At 39.7% G+C, this 22759-nt stretch overlaps 2 protein-coding genes across 2 annotated transcripts; both read right to left on the minus strand.

Annotated features, from left to right (window-relative positions):
- Nucleotides 1-866: 866 nt before the first annotated feature.
- LOC121885912 (rho GDP-dissociation inhibitor 1-like) lies at nt 867-16623 on the minus strand. The gene is made up of 6 exons (XM_042395743.1): nt 16524-16623; nt 12118-12306; nt 8396-8479; nt 5426-5502; nt 3422-3485; nt 867-2992 (listed from the first exon to the last, which is right to left on the minus strand). Exons 2-6 carry the CDS (start codon nt 12302-12304, stop codon nt 2793-2795), a joined length of 612 nt encoding a protein of 203 aa, XP_042251677.1. The 5' UTR covers nt 12305-12306; nt 16524-16623; the 3' UTR covers nt 867-2792.
- Nucleotides 16624-17642: 1019 nt separating this feature from the next.
- Nucleotides 17643-21047, minus strand: LOC121912560 (THO complex subunit 4-like). The gene is made up of 6 exons (XM_042434769.1): nt 20735-21047; nt 19711-19854; nt 19480-19627; nt 19296-19362; nt 18170-18395; nt 17643-18076 (listed from the first exon to the last, which is right to left on the minus strand). Exons 1-6 carry the CDS (start codon nt 20924-20926, stop codon nt 18056-18058), a joined length of 798 nt encoding a protein of 265 aa, XP_042290703.1. The 5' UTR covers nt 20927-21047; the 3' UTR covers nt 17643-18055.
- Between the last annotated feature and the right edge of the window lie 1712 nt (nt 21048-22759).

Below are 22759 nucleotides of genomic sequence, written 5' to 3' on the forward strand. Positions count from 1 at the left end.
TATAAAAGAATTAACAAGGTTAAAACCAGTATTTTACTCTATGAAAGGTTATTTTGATTAAAAAGCTGCATGTATGCTATTTATTAACACCTTTACTAAAAAATTGGAGGCTACAATTAATAATTATTGATTAATTTGTTGATTGTTAATCGTTTCATCTATAAAATGTCAAATAGTAAAAGATTAAAAAGATTAAAGCCCATTGCAATTTCTCAGAGCCTTGGATGACATCCTTTTTTGTCTAACAGTTAAAAATACTCTTCACAAGGATATAAAAGCAGCAAAACCTCACAGTTGAGAGACTGGAACAAAATGTTTGGCATTTTTGCTGAATAAATCTCCTTTAGGTCTCCTCCACTCAAAAATGTGTTTTGCTTATTATTACTTCACATGGATGTTTGAGCTTCAAAGTTAGTTTTCTCATTCATCTGCAGAAGAAGCGTTGCTCACCTTAAATGTCAGTTTAAGATGTGTTTCTATGAGCATGACTTATGACATCACTGCTAGTTTCCAGCTAATTGTAGTCCAGTATGCAACTTACGCGCACACACACACACACATATAATGGACTTTTCAGTGAAGTAGGAGACATCTTGTGTCTAACAGTCAAACTTTTGAAATTCAAATATTTACATACTGATAGATTCTGGATTTTTTCAACGAGGGAGAAGGTAGAGATGTCATTTTAAGGATTATAACAAAGTAATTTAACATTTTTGGTGGAAAATACCCCACTAGACGCAAATTATTCAAAACAGCATTTTTTTATGTCTTAAACATGTCTGGAGGGGATCTTTAATGATCAGTGTGTTCAGGTTAAAGCAGCACCACTTGTTTTCAAACCAGCACACATGTTAGAGACCAAGTTGAGCAAAATCTTTATTGACCGAGAAGAGCAATCACAAATGATGATAGAATATACAACCCCACCAGCATGCCAGCGTTTTCATAGAAACTGTACAATGTGAAGGAATGTATGGAGCAGGAATACATAGTTTTCAATATCAGAAGAAGAAAAAAAAAAAAGTTTTACATCCATATGTTCTTTTACAGTACGAGTCGATTTCAATTTAATGTTACTGGTCAGTTTTAAAACCCTCCTCTCTCATTACATACTGAGCATGTGTTTCTCTGGTAGTGTCACCTGACTCTTTATGTCACTGTTGTCTCTGTCTGAGAGGGTCACTGGGTAAAAAGGCTGAAGGCCTGGTCAGTTTTCTCTTCACTACCAGCTCTGGAAGTTAGCGGGTGAGGTCAGACACCGCCGAGGTCTCCGGCAGCAGCAGACGGTGCCTGGCCAAGCCTCCTCCTGTGCTTTCTCTGGTACTACTCCTCCACACAAGGATCTCCTGACTGCAGGCTACGAGTTTGAAGCAATCTGAACGTGCAAGGGGGGGCTTTGTAGGGGGGGGATGATGTACATTAAGGCAAAGGGGGAACAACACAAAAAAAAAGAAAAAAAAAGACACAATTTGAAATGTTTGTTGCTGTTTTTCTCCACATGATCATAGTTGGTGATAAGGCCTCATGGCTAAAAGGAGTGCCGAGATTCATCAATACTGATTTTTTTTTAAATGGGTTTGGTATCTTTTTTTTCCTCTCCTATTCTTAACATTCAGTCCCCTGCAACTACAAGAAATGTTTTATGTTGGGATGCAGTGGGCGTGTGCACAGCTGTATCTGAGTAACCTGTATAAACAGTCTCCACTACAACAGGGCTACAGATGGTTATTAGTTGATAGCGAGAGTGAGCCCTTGATATACAGACTACCTGATAGCAAATACACACAAGGCATGCTAATTCTGCAGAGCTCCTGTCCTCCTCAGGACAGGATAGACATTAAGAAGTTTAGTCGATACATAAGGCAGCTTCTTTTTTACCCTTACTATACTTTTTACTCCCTTGTTCACTTTGGCCCCAGTCCCTATTTGAAGGGGAGTGGGTGAATACATTTAGGGAAAGGGAGGGAGGCGGCGTAGAGCAGCTCTGAATGAATTGTTCTTTTTTACAAGGCAGGTATTGGTAATTATATCAAAAGACAGCAAGCAAGTAGGCAAGCAAAGGAATGCTGAATGTAGCGAGGAGGGGGGGGGGGGGGGGGGGGGGGGGGGCAGGTGGATGTGGTGGGGCCTGCTATGAACACAACAGCTGATTAACAGTGATGTGAATACAGTCACAATACACAACCATTGATACAATTATATAAAAAAGGCAAACAAAAGTTGATTGTACAGTTGCTTTTCCACATGTACTTCATACTGAGAGAGGAAGACACCATTCTGGAGAGGTGGAAGGCGGGGGTTAATCTCTTCAAGCAGCAAACGACTGGGACAAAAGAAACAAACAACGGGGGAGGGGCTGGGGTGTGAGGGAGTAAGGTGCTACATGGCACAGCTCAGTGAGTGAGTGAGTGAGTGAGTGAGTGAGTGAGTGAGTGAGGATGGCAGATTGGTGAACGGGTGTGCAACCAATGAAACCTTAAGGAGGGAGGAGATGGACGGACGGACGGGTGGGCAGGGCGTGGGTGAGTGGGTGGGGGGGTTGGGGTTGATGGGGGACTGCTGCTACCGCTGCTGCTACTGATGTGGACAGAGAGGTGGGAGGGACGCTGAGGTGTTAAGACAGCGAAGGTGGGAACTAAGGCATGAGAGCATGAAATGCACAACAGAGGACAAACAAGGCAGAAATGAGGGACACGGGGCAGGGATGAGGGGGGGGGGGGGGGGGGGTGCTGAGGAACACACAGGGCTGAGGGATTTGTTTCCCTCGCCCCCCAACACAAAGGCCTCTTTTAGTCTTTCCAGTCTTTCTTGATGTTGAGGTTCCACTCCCAGGACAGGTGGTCGTGCTTGTCGTCATCGGTGAACTTGGATTTGATGACGTAGTTGCCGCGGGCCAGAACACCCTTAGGGGCCTCCTCCATCGTGGTCAGGAAGTCGTATTCGGCGGGACGAGGCCCGTAGCTGCCCACCATGTAGTCTGATTTATCAACTGTGCACAAAGAAGAAAGGACACTGTGGTCAGAGAGAAAAAGGAAGGGCAAATGTGTACATGAAATCCTCGTCTATGCACACAAACACAAATCTTAAATTTGCAAGAAAGGCTATTGTCTGTTTTGCTTTCTTGAGATCTTCTTGTAAATATATAAATGTCTCCACTTTGGGTACACGGATTATATTTCTCTCAAGGGAGCGCAGGACATTTATAATAAACAAACCGATGTGGGACGATAATGAAAAGTTGTTTCCAGGATTCTCACATGGTCAGTTGATACTTGACATTTCATTGTTTTTGCCAACAGCAGGGTGGCAGACCTGACTGGAACCAGGTCATTATTTGTTAAATATTTAACATTCAGAGGACGAAGTGGTGTGTTTGTGGACATAACTTCCAACAGGTCAACAAACACTGTTCACTCACTCTTCATTCCTTTCCTGTATGTCTGCTGCACATACTTCAGACCTGAAACAATCTCCCTGTTCACCTGCGGAGACAAAAACATTGTTAGAGACATCTGCCACAACAACCAGTGTTAGAGTGATAACAGGGTAGAAATTAAGAATGGCTCGAGGCTAAATTGTCCCTAAAACTTTATTAAAAGCTTCTGCCGAGGTTGATAATACCCTGTTTTAGAATAACACGTGACCGTGACTAATATCCCAAAAGTACAGCATGTTATTTTGGAATCTATTGGTCTATTGGGGGATCCTCAAGACAAGAAAATAGGGCAAATATTTATCAGAAAAGATAAATACACATCTTAAAGCAGGAAAATGTTGTCACATAAGTGCTGCTATTATTGTAAGAATCAGGACAAAAGTGACATCCCCCAAGACCTGCTGCCTGTTTCCAGCAGTGAGACAGATGTGTGGCATGTGAGATGCATTGACATTTAAACAATGACTACTAATTAATGAAGTATGTTAATACTCTTACATACATTTTTGAAAAAACAAAAATCATTCTTTTCAACTCTTTTACTTCTACCACAACTCAAGTGCTGCAGATGAATGTTTGCTGTGAGTAAAGCTGGAAAATAAATAATATCAATATCATGAGATGAGACTGGATATTTCCTGGGATTGTTTGTTGTAGTATGATATAGTTTTAATGTATTTTGCTTGTTCTTGTGTTGATTTTATATTGACTTTGAAATCTTTAAACGGTGATTTTATTGACACCCGGTAAACAGATTTATGACCTGCAATCAAATCACTATTTCATGCTTGTTCAGTTATCTGTTCACATAAACAGAGATATGCTAAATGAGAAGCAAAATCTTCAACACACAGACTTGAGTTTCTGCAGTTTCCTCCTAATTATGACTTATTAGACATTTTAATACCATACAGAATTAGGGATGGGAATTTATAACATTTTATTGATACCAATGCCATTATCGATTCTGCTTATCGGTCTGATTCTTTATCGATTCCTGATCAATTTTCTCTGTGGAAAAAAGTAGGCCTACACAGGTTCTCAGTGTTAACGCGACTGTTTTGTTATCTCAGCTGTTTATCAATGACTTTGCATGCTGATGAATATATGAAATATAACTGGTAGATAAGATAAATGGTCCACAGCCAAATGTTAACTACACTAATTAATGAATGAACTAATGTGAAAGCATCTTACAGTCTCCTGCCTGTATGAGAATAACAACATGAGGAGGATGAGGAGTGCTCCGCTGTGTTTAACCTTAACGTTATATCTCCAGCAGTAGAGCAGCCTCTCTGCTGCACTACTGCCTTTTCACAATCACAAAGTCCAAAAAGTGACAGAAAACCAGCGGAGACACTAAGGTCTACAATTATTTAGTAATTTACTGACTTTCATGTCCCATTTTTGTCAGTACCCAACTGTATATAACAATAATTTCTATTAATATAATAATGTGACCTAGACCCAGAGTGGCAGAAAATTGAGGGATGGATTAACAAATTACAAAATAATTAATTAACTTCAGTTTTTGCTAAATTTGCCACTTGCCACATTTGAGTGAATGAGCTTCCTATCTACTGTAGCTAGTAGTAGTGACAGTGTTTGCAGCAGGTCTGATGGTGCAAACTGAAACTCCAGAAAACAGGATTAAACAGCTTCTTGCAGCACAATCCACTGTCAGCCCAGTCTGACTTTATAGATGTAGAACGTCTCCTAACAGCTCATTAATGTTGCTTTCTACAGCAGTCAAGAAAATATAAGCTTAGTACTATAGGCCAGCCTAAATAGCACAGCCTGGGTCTGTGATTTCAAAATAACATGATGAATGTCAAATTCATCAATCACCTCCAATTAGTGTATTGGGACAATCACATTTTCACAACTGCAACAAATAAAAAAGGGACAGATATTGTTTGCTCCTATTCCAGAGAAACAGGCTATGACCATATTTCTGTATATATCTGTAGCTACAGCAGCCCTCACCTTAAAGCTGATCTTTATTTTGTATTCAACTCCCTCCTTCAGCACAAAGGCCTGCTTCTTAAAGGCTTCCAGGTCTCCTGTTAGAAAATAAAAGAGAAGAAAATGCACAAGTATGAGTATTAAGTTCATCATAGTCATAATGATTCATTCGTTGGGAAAATCCAGGACAAAATCCAACAACACCAAGTTCCAGTTAACTCCTTGACCGTTTGAACACAAAGATAACTTCTATGAAACAGATGGAGGTGTTTTAAACTGCCGTCTTTACATGATCGTAGCTCATACAGACTAAAGTCTGATGACTCATTCTTCTCTTTTGAGTCAGCTGAATAAAATTTGGGAGACATAAGATGTTCCTTGTTGTCAGCTGAGGGACCATCCAATGCCCTTGGTTGGCTGTTAAAATTCAAAGCTCTTTATCATTTCTTGTTTCACTTTGGGAATATTTTGCTACGAGCAACAGGAAAGCCCGCCATCATCAAGTAGTGTGAAGATCTTTACAAGGAAACATTAAGGAAGCTCTTTAATATTTCCTTTAAATTATTGATCAACTATGAGTGATGAGCATCAGAGACGAGTAGGACACTGTGATGTGAAAGCATTTCATTCTGGCTGGAGAGCTGTGACTGGACTGTATCACCATGAAGAGCCAGACACTCACAGCCTTCTGATCTGTATATATTCAACATTCTATCACTGATATGCATGCTGTTTTTGTTTTTGGTGGCTTACGATGAAATTTAAATATTTAATGTTAAATAATTCTCAAAACTAACAAGGTTATTAATTGGTTGGCAATTAACAACAGTTAATTGTCATGTAAAAATCTGCTGCATGCATATAAACACGCAGCCCCTGGCACCATTGTTGACAATTATAACTTCTCCCATGAGACATATTCTATATTTTTACAACTGTTTTACCAGCACCAAGTTTAGAGCTGCAACAATTAGTCAAATCAATTAGTCAATCGAAAAGAAATTAATCGCCAACTATTTTGTTATCGATCAATCATTCAAAGTAATTTTTCAAGCAAAAATAGCAAATATTTGATGGTTCTGGGTTCTCAAATGTGAGAAATTGCTGCTTTTCTTGGTCTTACATGATAGTTAATTGAATGTTTTGTGGTTTGTGACTGTTGGTCGGACAAAACAAGTCATTTCATGATGTTACTGTATCTTGTGCTGTAGTATATTGTGATGGGCTTTTTTCACTGCTTTCTGAGGATTTATACAACACATGATTACTTGATTAATCGAGACAATAATTGGCAGATTCATCAATAATAAAAAATAATCATTAGTTATGGGTGTCCACGGGAGGAGTTATAGTTGTTGACAAATATAGTGTATTATAAACCATTTATTAACTGTTTACATACTGCTTATGAATGCTAAATGGAGGCTTTCAGTAAAGTGTATCAGGTTGCATATACAGAGTGCTAAAACACTTGCACTCACACTGTGATTATGAGGCCTAGAGGCTTTAAACTGTTAGAGAGAAACACCAGATACTATAGACATGATAATAATAAATCAGGATTTCTTTTTCTATTCCATAAGTCAACAAGCCTCTGAAAATTTTTTTTTGGCAGCCACCATGTTGAGACTCACTGTCCTGTAGTTCCCAAGCCTCTAAAAACAGGCTCTTGATTTGACTGTTAGCTTCCAGCAGCATGTTCCTGCTGGGCAGAGAATGCGTTCTTCCCGAGGGTCCCTACATCACAAGGGGCTGTTACACAGACACTGCAGTGATTCCTTTACTGGAAGTAATCAAAGTTTGTATGACTCATCCTCAGCAGGGTTTAACTTTAACTTCACATACACCTTAAAGATGCATTTCACCCAAACAAAACAGTCAGTTTTCATTTCACAATCAGATATCATTTGTATCCTTGTCTTTATGTAAAACTGCTTCATTATTCCATTTTAGGGAACACTGGCTATACACACACTGAGGTAGTTTATTGAATGTCCTGTACAATCAAATATAACACAATACAATACAAAAGCCCTGCAAAAAATTTTGATGTGAATATTCACTATGTACAGCAAGATCTGTGGATTATCCAGAGTTAATGGAATAACACCAAAAACGTTTTCCAAAGAATCTGATAACCTTTCTAACATTTTCAATCTCCCTTTCCACTTGTGCACATCTCTTTTTCAGTCCAAACATCTCAGTCAAAACACAGTAATTTCAAATTTGGCTTAATCTTCATGGTTCTTAAGATCAGAGGAGAGACAAACACAAATCTTTCTTCTTTGAGAAGCTGACCCTAAAAGGCTTTAATGCATATAATGAATTTAAGTATCCCGTGCTGGTCTGAATATTGTGTTTTTGGGGGTATTTTCAACCTTAATGACTACAATTCAAACCAAATACTTGATGACAATGTGGTCGGATTTTAAGAGCTGAATCTCAGCATTAGCATGAGCTATCTGTGTCTTTGAGCTATCAGTGGTGGGGATACTGACTGGAAAACCCATAGCCAGTCAAACTGTTTTAATTTTATTTACAGAATGGGCAGTCATTATTTTTAGCTGATACAGTAGGAAAAGCTAGACTGATACAGGGAAAGAGGAGACACAGGACAGAATGTTCTATGTGGATTCAAATCTAGGCCAGCTGGGGCATGAGCGGATCCAGAGGTGGGAGTCTTAACCACTAGATCATCACTGGGAATATCATGAATACAGTCTTAAAACAGAGCCAGCGCGGGGGTCAATAGTGATGCTATATTTGACTGGGACAAATATAGTTACTTGTGTTTCGAAATTGGATGTAGAATAAGGACAAAGGTACAGAAGGCAGCATTTCTGCATTGAAATTATATCTGGAGAATATGGGGGAATAACGTACTGTTGATTCTCAGTTCTACTATGAATGTTTGACAAAAGGCACATATTTAGGTTAGAAAGTGGTTAATATCTATTTTTGCTGCATATAACGGTGTGAACAAAGACTCACCTTGCAGGTCCAGGACCAGAGGGTTTGGGGCGCTTTCACAGATCAGAGACATCCGGGTCACCTGGACATTGGGAGCAGTGGGATCTGAGACAGAATGAAAAAACAGACATTTTCAAACCAGAGGTTTGATTTTTGTATATTTACTGCTCCTTATTAACTGCGTAGTGCAGGGTTTCCCATTAATTCATATATTTGTTGCAGCCTGCCTCAATATCAACATTGCCTGCCACATATTGATTTTCTATTTTCTCTCTCTCACACACACACACAAACACATAGCAACAGAGCTGTCTGTGAATAGCATGATGTTACACACTCGGTACAGCAGGTAGCAACATGCACCTTTAACGCTGGGTTATAGTCTGCCAGTAAAACCAAAGAAGAAGAGGAGGGGGTATGTATGGTTGTTGGTTTTTCCGGTTTTTCCCCACAAAGAAGGCTGGACAAATCAGTCTGGAGATCACGTTTGGTTAGTATCATCTGCACAAATTTGTCCAAAACTGATGCATTTAAGTTAATTCTAATAAGTTAGTCAATCTATGTTCTTAACACAATCTCAGAGACCCAACTCTTCAAATAAGTTATTAGCAATTATGTTCAAGCTCGAGCAGACCTTCCATAATCCCGGGGAGGATGTAACGTTAAATTAATTTTGGGATGAATTTGGGACGAGAGTTGGAAATAAAAGGACAAAGTGCGCAAAAACAGAACAAGTCCAACTCCAGACAGCTTTCTGAGACTGTTAGCGTGTTAGCCGGTGTGTGTGCGTGTGTGTTGACGGTAAGTTAGTAACAGCAGCTCAACATGTGTGAAGCCATTAACCCTGCTGTATTCTTGAAGGATGAAGACTTAAGTGGTTAATTGTAGCACCGCTAGTATAAAATATGTGCAGTGGAGCACCTCATATGTGGTACTATTTAATAATAATTTCAGCTTAGGCCAGGCTCAAAACATTTTCAACAGGACTGCGCAAGATCTGTGTCCTCTAACAAGCAGCTGTCCAAGTGCGTGAGCTCAGGGGAGCTGAAATCAGGACAGCTCTGCTGTAGTTGGGACAGCCTCTGCATTAATTAGACTTCAGTTTATTCCCAGTCCCAATGAAGAAACCTTCTCTCTTCTCCCAGAGACAACATACTGATTATCAGGGGTTCAACATACTAGAAAATGTAGACTAAACACACACTACTCCCTCTGATATTCTAAGAGACAACATCTGATCTGATCTGAAAACCTCAAAAGACCAGTTGGACCTGGTGTTGTGCCACTTTCACTCGACAGTGAGGACATTTTTATTTGGGCTGCAACTAACAATTATTTTTATTATCAATTTAACTGCCAATTATTTTTTCCATTTACGATTTAGTCTATGATGATAGCAATTTCTTAGAGCCCATGATGACGTCTTGAAATTGCTTGTTTCATCCAATCAACAGTCCACATTGGAAAAGCTGAAACCAGCAAATACATGGCATGAAAAATGTCTCAAGCCATTGAACAATTTTGTCAATCTACTAATCAATAAATTGACGGTTTCAACTCTCATGTTTTTAACAAAGAGGAAAAAGATCCAAAGCTCAATGTTGTGGGTAAATTCACCTCCAATTACCATCTCAGTAGAAAATAAAGACTCTGACATCAGCAACAGCATGTTTTATGTCATAATATCAGACTTCTTCTTCTGTTTTTCCTAACTCATATACTGTATGAAGTTAATTCCATCATAACAAAATACTGTGACACAAACAAGCCTTGAAGTACCTCTCCTCACAAACTTCAGCTACACCTCAGAACTTTTAGATCAGTGGTTCTCCAGCTTGTTGCACATGTCTATGAGCTGCATCCAGATCAACCAAAGGCTGACTGTTTCTTTGTAAGGGAAAATCAGAGATTTCTTTTTAACACATTATACACAAATGTGTTAAATTATGCTGATACCAAAAATAATTGCTGAAAACATGTGAAAAGACTCAACTATGTAGTACTGAATTGTGGAGTTGGACCGTTTTTTTACATTTCTGTGTTCAGGATTTTTTGGGCGGGTCTTAAATGGTGGATCCATGATGTAAAGGGGTGACTAGCATGACCTTTGCCCCTCTATATTAACACTAGAGCGCACATACTCATAGTTACTATTTTTACACTGAGTAGTTTTACAAACAAAAAAATCGCAGACAACTGGGATTCACTTTAGATAATATGCTGTTACTGGTAAATGGGGCCATCTTCAGTCAAGGTTAGTGCTCAAGGAATTTTTATTTTAATTTAATTAATTTAATTTAATTTATTTTAAACCCAGGTGAAGCATCCGTTGACGGGTGGAGGCGCCAGCAGCTTCTGCTTCAGCACCAGCTGTGCGGCTGGGTGGTCTCCAGCCAGAGGGAGAGCATTTACCAGGCAGCACTTCACCAAAAAGCACGGTGTGAGAAGCTTTTACTCCACGGATGATGGACACAATGACCTGACCCCCAAGGACGTTTCAGCAGAGGAGTGAGTAATGTTAAATGCACCGAACTCCATTCAAAAAAATGACAATCTAACATAATGATTGGTGATGGATCGCTTGTTAACTTGTCATTTAAGTTACATGTTTACTGACACTAGTCCACATTTACCGACAAAATTTGTGCCAAATTAAACAGTGGCTCCTAACGTTACTTTATGTTTAAAATATCATCCATGTTGCTGACCTTACACCCACAAACAAGGCCTATTTTAAATTGTGTATTTTTATACAAGAGTTTGGTATCAGCATTGTTAACTCAGAGGCTGTTCAGTTGGGCCCTGCTTTCAGTGTCTTCAGTTGACACGACACCAGTGTTTCAGACCAGAGAATACTGCTTATTTTTCCACGATTTTGAAAACTTTTTGAATTTTTTTTTTTATACTTGGCGATTTTTTTTGATCGTTCAAATTTGACTGGGTGGTTAATTACACATTTACAATTACACACAAACTCAGAAAACATATTTATTATTGCTTTACATGGACTTTAGAGTAACAATCTCGAAGATCTCCATTTTGTTCTCTTTGGCAGCACCATATGGCGATAAGCGGTAATTGCTGGTGGGTTTTTGGACCTCACTCAGCTTCACTCCCAGAGATCCAAACAGTGTTGCTGTGTGATGTCATGCCAGCACAAACGCATTAAAGAATGAGTCTGTTGTGTTAGCCTACCCTCTCTGGCAGATCAAGCACTGGGTGATGGAAAACGCATCACTAACTGCGCCACATGTGATTTGAATGCATCAATCAAAATGATCAAAATACTGCAAATGCAAGAGCATACATCAGTGCACTCGGCGATAGATAGTGACTCAACAGACATTTATTTAAATGAAAATCTTCAAGATTATAACTTTAACTACTTTTTAGAGGCTGAAGAGGTAAAATTGTGTTGTAATTTACGAGAAACAAGCAATGATTAGAAGAAAGTCTAATCCCCAACGTTATTAGATTATACCTCCATTAAATTGCACCTCATACTTTAAAGTGCAAACTATGACACTCTATTGACCAATCAGGTATCATCCTTTCCATTCAGCAAAGCAGAGAGATTGTTCTACATAAAGTTGGATTAAGGTTTTATGCCACCTAAAGTGTGACAATTATTTATTTGACAACTTCCAATTTTCTTACTTACTTTCACCTGCTCATTCAATTACCCCCTCTCTCTCTCACTCTCTCTCTCACACACACACACACAAACACACACACTGCATTACCAACTTCAGCAACTCCAGAGCCAAGCAGGGCTTCCTTATATTTGCGTAGGCTCTCATCATCCTTATCCAGTTCCTGGATCTCTTTCACGCTCTTTTGGGCTGGAGGCTTGTAGTTCACCGGCTCCGGCTCCTCGTTTTCGGCGGCAATGGCTGCTAGCTGCTCCGGAGTCACCTCATCCTCAGCCATGTCTGGAGACAGAGTGAGAGCAGGGGAGGAAAAATGGTGGGAATAAATGTGTGCAAAAGACAGCAGGTCAGGGATAGAAAAAAAAAAAAAAGAGGCTGTAAACTTCAATTTTTAAATGCGCAGCACGCAGGAAATTCTTCCTGTAATCGTAATGGACACTTGGCTCTTGGGAAAGAGGTTGTAAATCAGTGGACAAACAGATGACCACAACAATAATGCTGGTGAGGAATGCTGATGGAAAGCATGCAGCCTATTGAATCTTTAGATGCACTGAGGTGGAGCTGATAAAACGGCTGCGGCTGATGACCTAATCTAGCTGTGTGGTAACATCTGAGCACACTTCTCTGAAATAACATCACCACTCTACAAGAGTCATGAAATGGACCAAACAAACAGTTCAGTCTGTCACTGCTTCTTCCATGCTATAAGCTCACAGCAGTGTACAACACACGGCTTTAAAAATCAGCTAATGCACTATATTTCTATTTTTGATATCAGGCTACATGACAGATGTTCTGCATAGAAAATACCATTCTGTGAAGAACAATCTGCAGTACAAGCAGAGGAATTCTTGTGCATACATAAAATACTACAATTCATGTCATAAAATGAGGACTAAAGAAGAAAAGGATGGGCGGGTTAAATTAAGAAAATGGGTTTCAGTTTCACTCTGAAAGTGAATGAAGGGCTCGACATTAAGGCTTGTCCACTTGTCTGGGGCAAGTGGATGTTTTGGACGACAAGTGGAAGAGAAATATACTTGCCCCACCAGACAAGTTAAAAATAATAAACAAAAACAAACAAACAGACAAACAAAAAAAATACTGTGTGTCTTCACATTATGTGCCAATTATTACTCAGCTATTAAGTTAAATGAATACATTCAGAACAGCAATTTGAAACAAATGCAGTTTTCTCCATGATACATCCATCTCAGAATGGGATAGATCAGTGCATAGGCTGTGTGCGTAGTGAGTGTGCGGTTGACAGAGACTGTGTGTGTGTGTGTGATGGCGAGCCTGGTGACAGGAGCAGAGCATGAAGTTAGCAGTATAGCTGTGAACGTAGGACATAAGAAACCTCACTGTAATATGATCATATTTATATTTCATGTTTAACCTTGATCAATGTATTTCTCTTGGTGGAAATCTGATGTTTTCACATCACAGATGTTAAAGAACAGCATTACAGTCCCAGTGAAATGGAGGTTAGAGTGTCTTTAACCTCTGTACTGAGTCATTTTACCCAAACAAGTGACTTTTTTGCCTGGACAAGTGAAAGGTAAATTTACTTGTTCAATGGACAAGTTCCTCAAAAAGTTCATGTCTAGCCCTGGAATAACCTGGTTTCTTCATTCTGTATTTCCCTATGGTGAGGTCATTCCTTGCTAAGGAGGGTAGTAGGAAAAAATCCATCTGCCGAAACACAACAAGTAACAAAAGCAGGAAGAGCTTTGTTTATGCCAAAAGATTTGACATTCACATTAAGGCCATCCCACCCTCAGCACTAGACAGGCGCAACAGGCCCCCGATCCCCACTTGAGACTCAAGCAATGCAGTGCAGACAATCAAATCACTACAATTTGTGTCCATTCCTTAAAGTGACATCCTCCTACACCTCCTTAGTGTTGCTAGTTTATCTTTCATCACTTAAGTGTAGCAATTCAGATATTGTAAATAATCATGGCAACATTCTGAGCTCTGATACACCTGAAGAAACATAAAGGGTCACTCTGTGTATAACACTAACTTGCTCAAATGTGGAAATACAAGCAGGGTGAATTAAGAATGTAAACTCTCTCAGGGCATCTGCAATGAGCTTAATCCTTCACTGTCATGCCAAATACACAGCTAGTCAGCTGACCTGAACAAATGGCAATGTAGAACTGTGTAAAACTTGCAGATATGTCAGAAGACATTTTACATTTAGCTGTAATGACACATAATTGTAGGAGCTAACTTTACCTTCATCTCCACCAAACACTTCTCATCAAGTAATAATGCTTTAATACCTATTTGACATCAGTTTACATAATGATAGCAACCACAGAGAGAGTGGTAGGTAAATCATGGAAGTGATTGAGAAAGTTTTAAGATATGATAATAGGGCTGCAAAGCCAATTGTATATTGCAAATACAATTTCCATTATTAATCAAGCAACAAATTGTAATATAGAAGTAAAAACAGCTGTACAATATTTCATATCTTAAGTCACCATAACATATGCAATCATAATCTTGTCAACAACGGTAAACGGTTGCTGTGATTATCTCTATATGGGTTCCTCCTCCTGGTTTGACGTGGGAGTTTCTGAGCATACCCTCTTCCCAAGTCTCTTCTCTGACCTGCCCAAACTAGCAGCCGTCAGAGGAATGTCTGCAAGCATTAGGCGACTCCATCACCTGAGGAGCTGTAGGTCTGTAGTCACAAACGTGCCTGAGCAGGAGCCAATAACCTGCTAAAATTTTCCCTTTTTTCATCCTAACTTTTCCACCACTATACTACATTGTACACAAATTCTGTTACCTGAACAGAGGAACCAATGACTGGTGACTAAATGAGAGAGGGATTCATTTGTAAAATGACCTCAGCTGGTTACACAGATTTTCTGTTATCAAATCTCACTTCATATGACACTAATATGCACTTTTCTGATAGAAATTCAAATAGAGCTTATTAGAAGCAAGTCCCCTGGTACATCTGAATAATGAAAATGTGCTTCTTCTCTTGAAATTGCGATATAGACCTGGTAGACGATTGGTCATATGACAAGGTACTGCAGCAAAGGAGTCCAGACTCTTTTTACTGAACATTCCTTTGATCTCAGAATACACTCCACTGTTTTGCATAACCAAATTTGATATCTGCAAGAAATTTTTTTTACATCAAGGCTGTTTGTAATGACAGGAGAGGTGTTGGTGGGGGAGGGGGCTTCAGAGTGGACGCATTATGTAACTGCTGGCATTAAACCCTCTGTCACTGTGGTGAAAAATCAGTGCTTCTATTTAGGTGGAAAGGATCCTATAGAGTGGTCATGTCTGCTAGCAGGACGTTGGCCTCAATTAATGTTTAGGATTTTTTTGCTACTGTTTTACATACCACTGTGAATTTCTAACATGACATATCTGCCACGCTGTTCTACTTGATCACATGAGCTTTGTTTCTATATTTCAGATGGGTTCAAGAGACCCAAGATTTAAAGATGGGTCAACCAAAATATATAAGAGGCCTCATCATGTGTTGTCATGCAAAACATCAACACAAAGAAATTTCAGGACTGCGCTGGAATCCAAAGTGAAAGGCCCACCCCACCCAGCCTGAGGGGAAAGAAGCAGCCTTTAGCAAGCAAACTGCTCACTGAATAAGACAGGAAGCTAGAAACTTCAAATGCACATAAACAGAGAAGTGCAAGAGAGGCCGGAATGTGACTAACTGAAGTTTACCTCTTCTGTCTGACCTGGGCTTCTTCAAAGTAAATCCATTTCAATGTTAAACACTAACAAACTGCAGAGCAGAAACACCATCTGTCCAGTTTCTTCCTGTTGGTCTGACACAAAGATTAAATATCACCTAATACAGAATGATATATGGAAATATTATTAAAATATTTCGAGGAATTATTATTTATTCCTATTAACAAAAATGTGAAACTCAAGATTTTTTTTCCTGACACATCAAAGCTATCAATCACAGCTTTTAGAAATCAGTGCGAATAATTAAATCACTGTTTGCTGGCAAGAAATGAGCTGTGAAAACAGGGTTATGATCATTTACAAATGTTGCCTATATTATGCAGCGTTATTGACCACGAGAGTATCAAGAGGCTGATCGCAGCTGCCGTAGAGATGAAACAGTAACATGTCATGAATGTAAAGGCTTGCTCCTCCTGTATACCGGCAGCTTTTCACGCCACCGGCTAACATGTTGACGAGTCCGAGTGATAAAAATGGATTTCTATTTAACAATGGGTCTCAACTTTTCTTGGCGCCGAGCCTTTCCTACAGGGTGGGACTGAAGGGAGAGACAAGTGGCTAGCTGCTGGGTTGCTGGGAACAATCCAGCCAAGCTAACCACAGCCTGCGGGCTAACATTAGCCGGACAAGTTATCATCACTTGACGGAGGGCAGGAGGGAAATAAAAACCCTTTTTGCGGCGTGTGCCGGTTAAGAATGCTCTAGAGATGCTGTTGCTCGCTGCAGCAGAAACCGAGAAGACTTACCTTTATATTAAAAGCAGTAGTGATTTCAGGAGCCTCTGCGGTAAGTGCGTTCGTAGCTCTGCGCTGCTGAGCAAGTATGGCGGACAACGGGACTGCCGGCGCCGCCCCGTGCGTCCGGGAACATGTTCGCGCACGTTGCACGCAGGGGACGTGCGGTGCGGTGCGGTGCGGTGCGGTGCCGCGCGCACTCAAAAATCGGTTTTCAGATAAAATTATGGAGCCTTACTCTATCTTCAGTCTTAGAACACTGTAAAGTATCGTAAAATACGATACGAGACGCACAGTTTTCTCCTCTGACGGCTGCAATTAAAGGACGGCTCCGTCAAGGGCACACAAAACTATACAATCCTTTTAACTTTTTACCATTTAATATTTATTTCGGCACTCTTCACGTCTTTGCACTATTGGTATCCTATTTACAGTTCACAGAAACGGTTTTTCCCGTATATAGTCATTCCTCGTGCATATTTCTGAAGATGTAGTATTCTGTGTAAATACAGTGAGAGCCACTAAACCAGAGTCGAATTCCTTGTATGTGTAAACATACTTGGCCAATAAAGATGATTCTGATATTAGGATGAGCTAAATTATAGAATGGATTTTTCCACAGGAGGACTGGAAACCTTGTCCCCACCACTGACATTAGAATCATATTAGGAAAGGATCTCTTCACAGCCAGTATGGACAACAAGAATTACAGTAACTAATAACTCTTTGAAAGTGTACAGTATCAGTCAAAAGTTTGGACACAATTTCTCTTTCAGTTGAATGGGAAGGTGTCTATACTTTTGACTGGGACTGTATGTGGGCATGTTAGTAAAGTATACTTGAAAAATTGTGAACCTGTCCTTTTTCAACCTTACGCTAAAGATGTTTTGCAAACTGATTTGGGCTATCCCTAAATTGGGTTTTATTAGAACATTTTGTCACTTCTGAAGCCAACGTTACTGATAGTTATAAAGAGATACAAAAGCAAAATATTCTTACAGCACAATTCTGTTTTCATTTGGTGATATTTGGTTTCTGTCCATTTTAACATGGCTGACACTGTCATACTTAAGAGCAACAGCACTTTATGTCCTGGGAAGAAACATTTCTAAATAAACGAACACCAGATGATTCAATATAATGATTTATGTACAAAACCCTTGGAAATATGTCCATATGTCAAGTATACAGTACCAAGTGACAGAATTGATGTACAGTAACATTTAAACATCACATTAAACGGTCTATCAAACCACTGAATCATGTTTACATGATTGGGGAAGAAAAGAAAAAAAAAAAAAAAAGACAAATCTATCATGTTGCAGGAAGCTGATGGCCTAAAGGAAAAAAAAATCCTGAAAACATGGGTACAAAAATAAGAAATATTAAAATCAACAGAATGCATTGGTCCATAAAATAAAATGGCTTCAAAACAAGTGTAATGAGGTCCAATTCATCACGTCCGATCAACCAGATAAAAACAAAACATTTTTTAAAAAAACAAAAAAAAAAAGGACTTGATGCAGGTTTCTGTCCGGGTGCTTCTAACTGGTGTCCATCTGAGACTGAAAGATGAGACACAAGATCAGCATTAAATCTTCACAGTAGAAGAAAAATACAGTATAGATAAAGGATTTTATGAAAAGCTAAGGACATACCATAGCATTGTAAGCATCCAACTGGGCATCCAACTCTTCTGCAGAAAGTTGGGGCCTGTTTCCACTTCCCCTTCCCCGACCTCTGGAACCTCTGCCGCCGCCGCCACCACCACCTTGCCTCCGTTCACTCCTTTCACTCCGTTCATTCCTTTCACTCCGTTCACTCCTTTCATTCCTTTCAAACTTGTGTTGGCCAAGCCTGCTCCTGTCGAACCCTCTGTTTGAACTGCAAAAGAACAAAAAGACCAGTCATTTTTAGATGAGATGTCATTTTGCAGGAAATTAAGCTAGCAAGCTCAGCTTGGGCGGTATCTTTTTTTTTTAACCTTCCTGACATTTCACCGGGGTATGGGTATATGACGGTATTTGTGGTTAAAAAAAAAACAAAACAAAACATAAAAAGCTTTGCTGCTGGTGATAGAAGTCATTGTAGCATATATGACATTATCTAGCCTTCAATGCTGTGTGTCTATTATGCAATTAGCCCACTTAGACAAGTCTTACTGTGTTTAAATTCTCATGGTCCATAGAATAATGAGCAGAAAATAAGGAAATAAGCGTCTTTCTTCCACAGATTCTTGCTGGAGGTCCTGATGACACTTTTTTCCTGCAGCCAACACATCAGTGGGCTGAACAGAGATGATGTGCGGGTGTAAGTGGCAGACTAGCATGTGTGGCTAATAATCTGCTTTTGTAGTTAGAAGAAGTCATCTCAAGATCAAGAAGTTATATGTGGCAGTATTTTCATGATTCACTAGCAGTCGCCATCTTTCTCAGCTCAGCTGCCTGATCCACGAGTAGAGACTGACCTCTGGTGGCGTAGCCATGTGCTACAATACATCACCTCAATACAGCATCTCCAGAAGAGTTTAATAGAAAGAAGAGCGCTTGTATTTGACAGTATTGAAAAATCACACAGTCAGGATTTCTAAATACTCTCGTATACCGTAATACCATGATACTGCCCAAGCCTACTAGTAACTGATTACAGATACTTGCATTTGTGACTATTAGTAAAGCAAACTCTGTTCATAAATGTTGTTTCCCCATATTTCACAATCAAGCTTCCCAAAATCTATAGTTTATTCCTACATTCAGAATGAATGACCCCTTTTATGTGACATACCTTTGTGTAGGCTGTCTACTCTGTGTGTCAACCTCTGAAGTCACTTGCTGGATTTTCATGGGGCGGCCTAAAAGAAGAAAAAAAAAAAGTATTAACACATGAAGTGGTGCATTTCTTCTAAGCGCTTTTGAAGAAGCATCCAAAGTAATACAACACCACTGTAGCATGAGAACTGAATCCTCACCATCGAGTGGGACACCATTGTAGTGCTTCATGGCTTTGAGTGCATCTGCCCTTGTTACAAAGTGAACATCTGCAGTTCCTTTACTGCGGCCGGACCGGTCATAGTGTACAGATATCTTCTTTAATTCTCCAAACTCTTCAAACAGCTCCTGGAGGGCAAAACAGAAATGTCAGTCACACTTTCAACACTTTGATGCTAGCAAAGTGGATTAACAGGGTTTTAGTGAATTACCTTCATATCTGAGTCGGAGACGCCAAAGTCCAGATTGGAAACTAGCAGCTTGCCACTACTGTCTTCACTTCTTTCTGGTGCCCTGCGTCCACTGGTGTGCTCCTCAAACATGTCATGCTGCCATTTGTCTGGTAACTCTCTGGGCTGCAAAAAGCAACAACAAACATGTGCTCATGTTCAGATAGCTACAACATGTTACAATTCAAATATAGATGATGGTTTAACAGTCTTGATCAAGATGATGATACAAAGGAAGAACCAAAGGTGAGACCAGTAGATGTGGGTCTGGCAAGACCGAGCACTTTCTGTAGAGCCTATGCTGTTGTGGTGTTTTGCAAAAGTCAGATAACAATAAACCGCCAGTATGGTCATTTTTCCTTAAAAAAATATTTCTGACTCAGGCCAGGTTTTCCCACAGGAAGAGTCCAATTAAAAAGGGGATATTTACTTTTCTTCTGCAACAGAGAAAAACATTAACTCTTGCCTCCCGTTGAGGTTCTGACTGAAGTAGATAAAAATAGTTCAAGGAAAAAGAACAAAGGATTATAAGAGGAAGCTTTTAATTAATTCAAATGTATTTAATTAATTATCAGAATTTAAAAATACCTGGGTAATGTTGGCACATTGCAAAACATCAACAGCCTATCCTCCTCACCGGATAACTTCACTTGAAACACCTTCTCAAAGAGGCACAAAGCGGCCATCTTGATAAAAGAGCAAGTCTCACTCGGGGGACATTTTTTTTAAAAGCCTGACCTGTTGCTTCTGGTCAGTGCTGCTAAGGGAGCGTGAAACATGGTTGTAGTACACAGTCCACAGCTGAAGAAACATTCAGTGTAGACATGTGAACTAATTCTCGGGTAGTTCGCGTACATGTGACGCTGGTTCAGGGTGCCTCACTGTCATTAAAACACACCAGTTACGGAAGTCCCTTATCATGTAATAACGACTGTAAAAAAGAACACGATAAACAACATTTATCCACGTTACTTTCACTTCCGTTCAAAGTGTTTCTCTTTCATACCCTGGTGTACGGTGTGGTTCTGTTGTTTTTCTCCCGGCTGAAGTTATTCTGTCGACTCCGCACCGACCTCGACCATCCACCGGCCCGACCTGAACTTCCCCCCGAGCCGGACGATGCTCCGCCGCGGCCGCTGCCTCCTTTCTTATTCATCTTGATAATGTCATCCAGAGACATGCTCATCTTGTCGGCCATCGTGGCGCTCAAGCTTTTTACCTGAAGCTGAATATAAACAAAGAACTTTGAGCTGTGAAACACGATGGTTTGTCTGCTACTTTCTCCTGTGGCGCGGTGTTGAAACTGGCGGAAATGCGTAAATAGCTTGCGGACGTGACGACATCATGCAAGCCCCGCCCTCTTTTTTTTCCACAAAACACTTTATTGAACAATTAAAGTCGAAACACCATCTGCATTTTTTTTTAGTCTTGATATTAATTTTAGGACCTTGGTACAAATTTATGTAAAAACACAGTTAAATATCTCTAACCTCTGCAAGTTGAAGTTAATATTTCTCTTTTTTAATTTTTGTTTGCCACTGAATTACTCAACCTGTAGGCTTGTTCATTGTCCAAATATTAAAGGAATCAGTGGGTGAGAAGTCATATAATCAGTCAACTTACAGATGGCACAGATGTACTTAGATCTTAGATCAAATACTTAGATCTATGGTACTTTGGTGGCTTTGAAGAACTTTTCAGTGGCTATTGATACAGATTCCTCTGTGTCAATTGTCTGTTTATTGTTGGTACGGAATTATTACACATGCGCATTGGTATTAATTGTGCAAGATCTCATGATCAAATTCAAATTGTTTCAAAATGGAGGAACGTTTTTGCTTGCAGGTGATACACCAATCCTTCCCATGGTTTGGGTTAGGATGGTTAGGTGTACACACAAAAACCACTTTGTTAGGGTTAGGGAAAGATCATGGATTGTATTAAAACAGTAAAAATGTTCCGTCTAACAACACTGAAATGCCCAACATGACGGTCAAAATGTCCAATAAAAATTTCCCATTTAATGACACTAAAATGCCCGACATGATGGTAAAAAATGTCCTGTTACTGGCTACAAGAGGCCCAGCAATAAATTCTGGCAACCCATATCAATAGGACAAACTACTATCAGCATGGAAAATCAGTCCAGACCAACAGCCTGTGGACTACTGGCACAGAATCCCGTTCCTTGTCAATAGTTGGTAAATTATTGCACCGGTTCTGTAGCCATAGCCAGTGCCTTCTGAATAAGCGTGAATTATTGTACGTAAATGGATTGCATTTATACAGCGCCTTTCTAGCCTTCTGACCACTCAAAGTGCTTTACACTGCATGCCAACATTCACCCATTCACACACACGGTAATACACTGATGGTAGGGGCTACCATGCAAGGTGACAGCCTGCTCATCAGGAGGGGAACCTAACCCATTCACACATACTCACACAAGGAGCAATTTGCGGTTCAGTATCTTGCCCAAGGACACTTCAACATACAGACTGGAGGAGCTGGAGATCAAACCACTGATCTTTCGATTAGTGGTTAGCCACAGGCATCTATGCCCATATATACATAACTCTAACAAGATATCTGTAAATGGTATACAAACACTCAATCAATTATCTAGATATTACAATATGCAAAAACTCATCTGACAGAATTAACAAAATTTCACACCCAAATTATCAAAAGCAGCTGTTTTTAACTGCTGGCTACAACATGATCTAACTATTCAAGGCCATATTTTGCTCCCCAAAGCAGAAGATAATTCACAACTAGTGTTGTTAAGCAGTATCCTGCTTAATCATGTTTTGTAGATGCCAAAGCTTGAGCTCATATTGATCACTCTTGTTTAAATTTTTGTGGAAAAATAAGACTAAATAACCTACATTAAAAGGAAATCAATTATAAGAAGTTAATGATGCAATGATTGTTATGGATTTCAGCGCTGTCAACCAAATTTGTCCCTTAACTGCAATTTTTTTTCCCTGGAAACAATGTTTCTCATTTGTTATTAGGAAAGACCTTATAG

The sequence above is a fragment of the Thunnus maccoyii genome, chromosome 2 (assembly GCF_910596095.1).
Source record: "Thunnus maccoyii chromosome 2, fThuMac1.1, whole genome shotgun sequence".
NCBI classification, from domain to species: Eukaryota; Metazoa; Chordata; class Actinopteri; order Scombriformes; family Scombridae; genus Thunnus; species Thunnus maccoyii.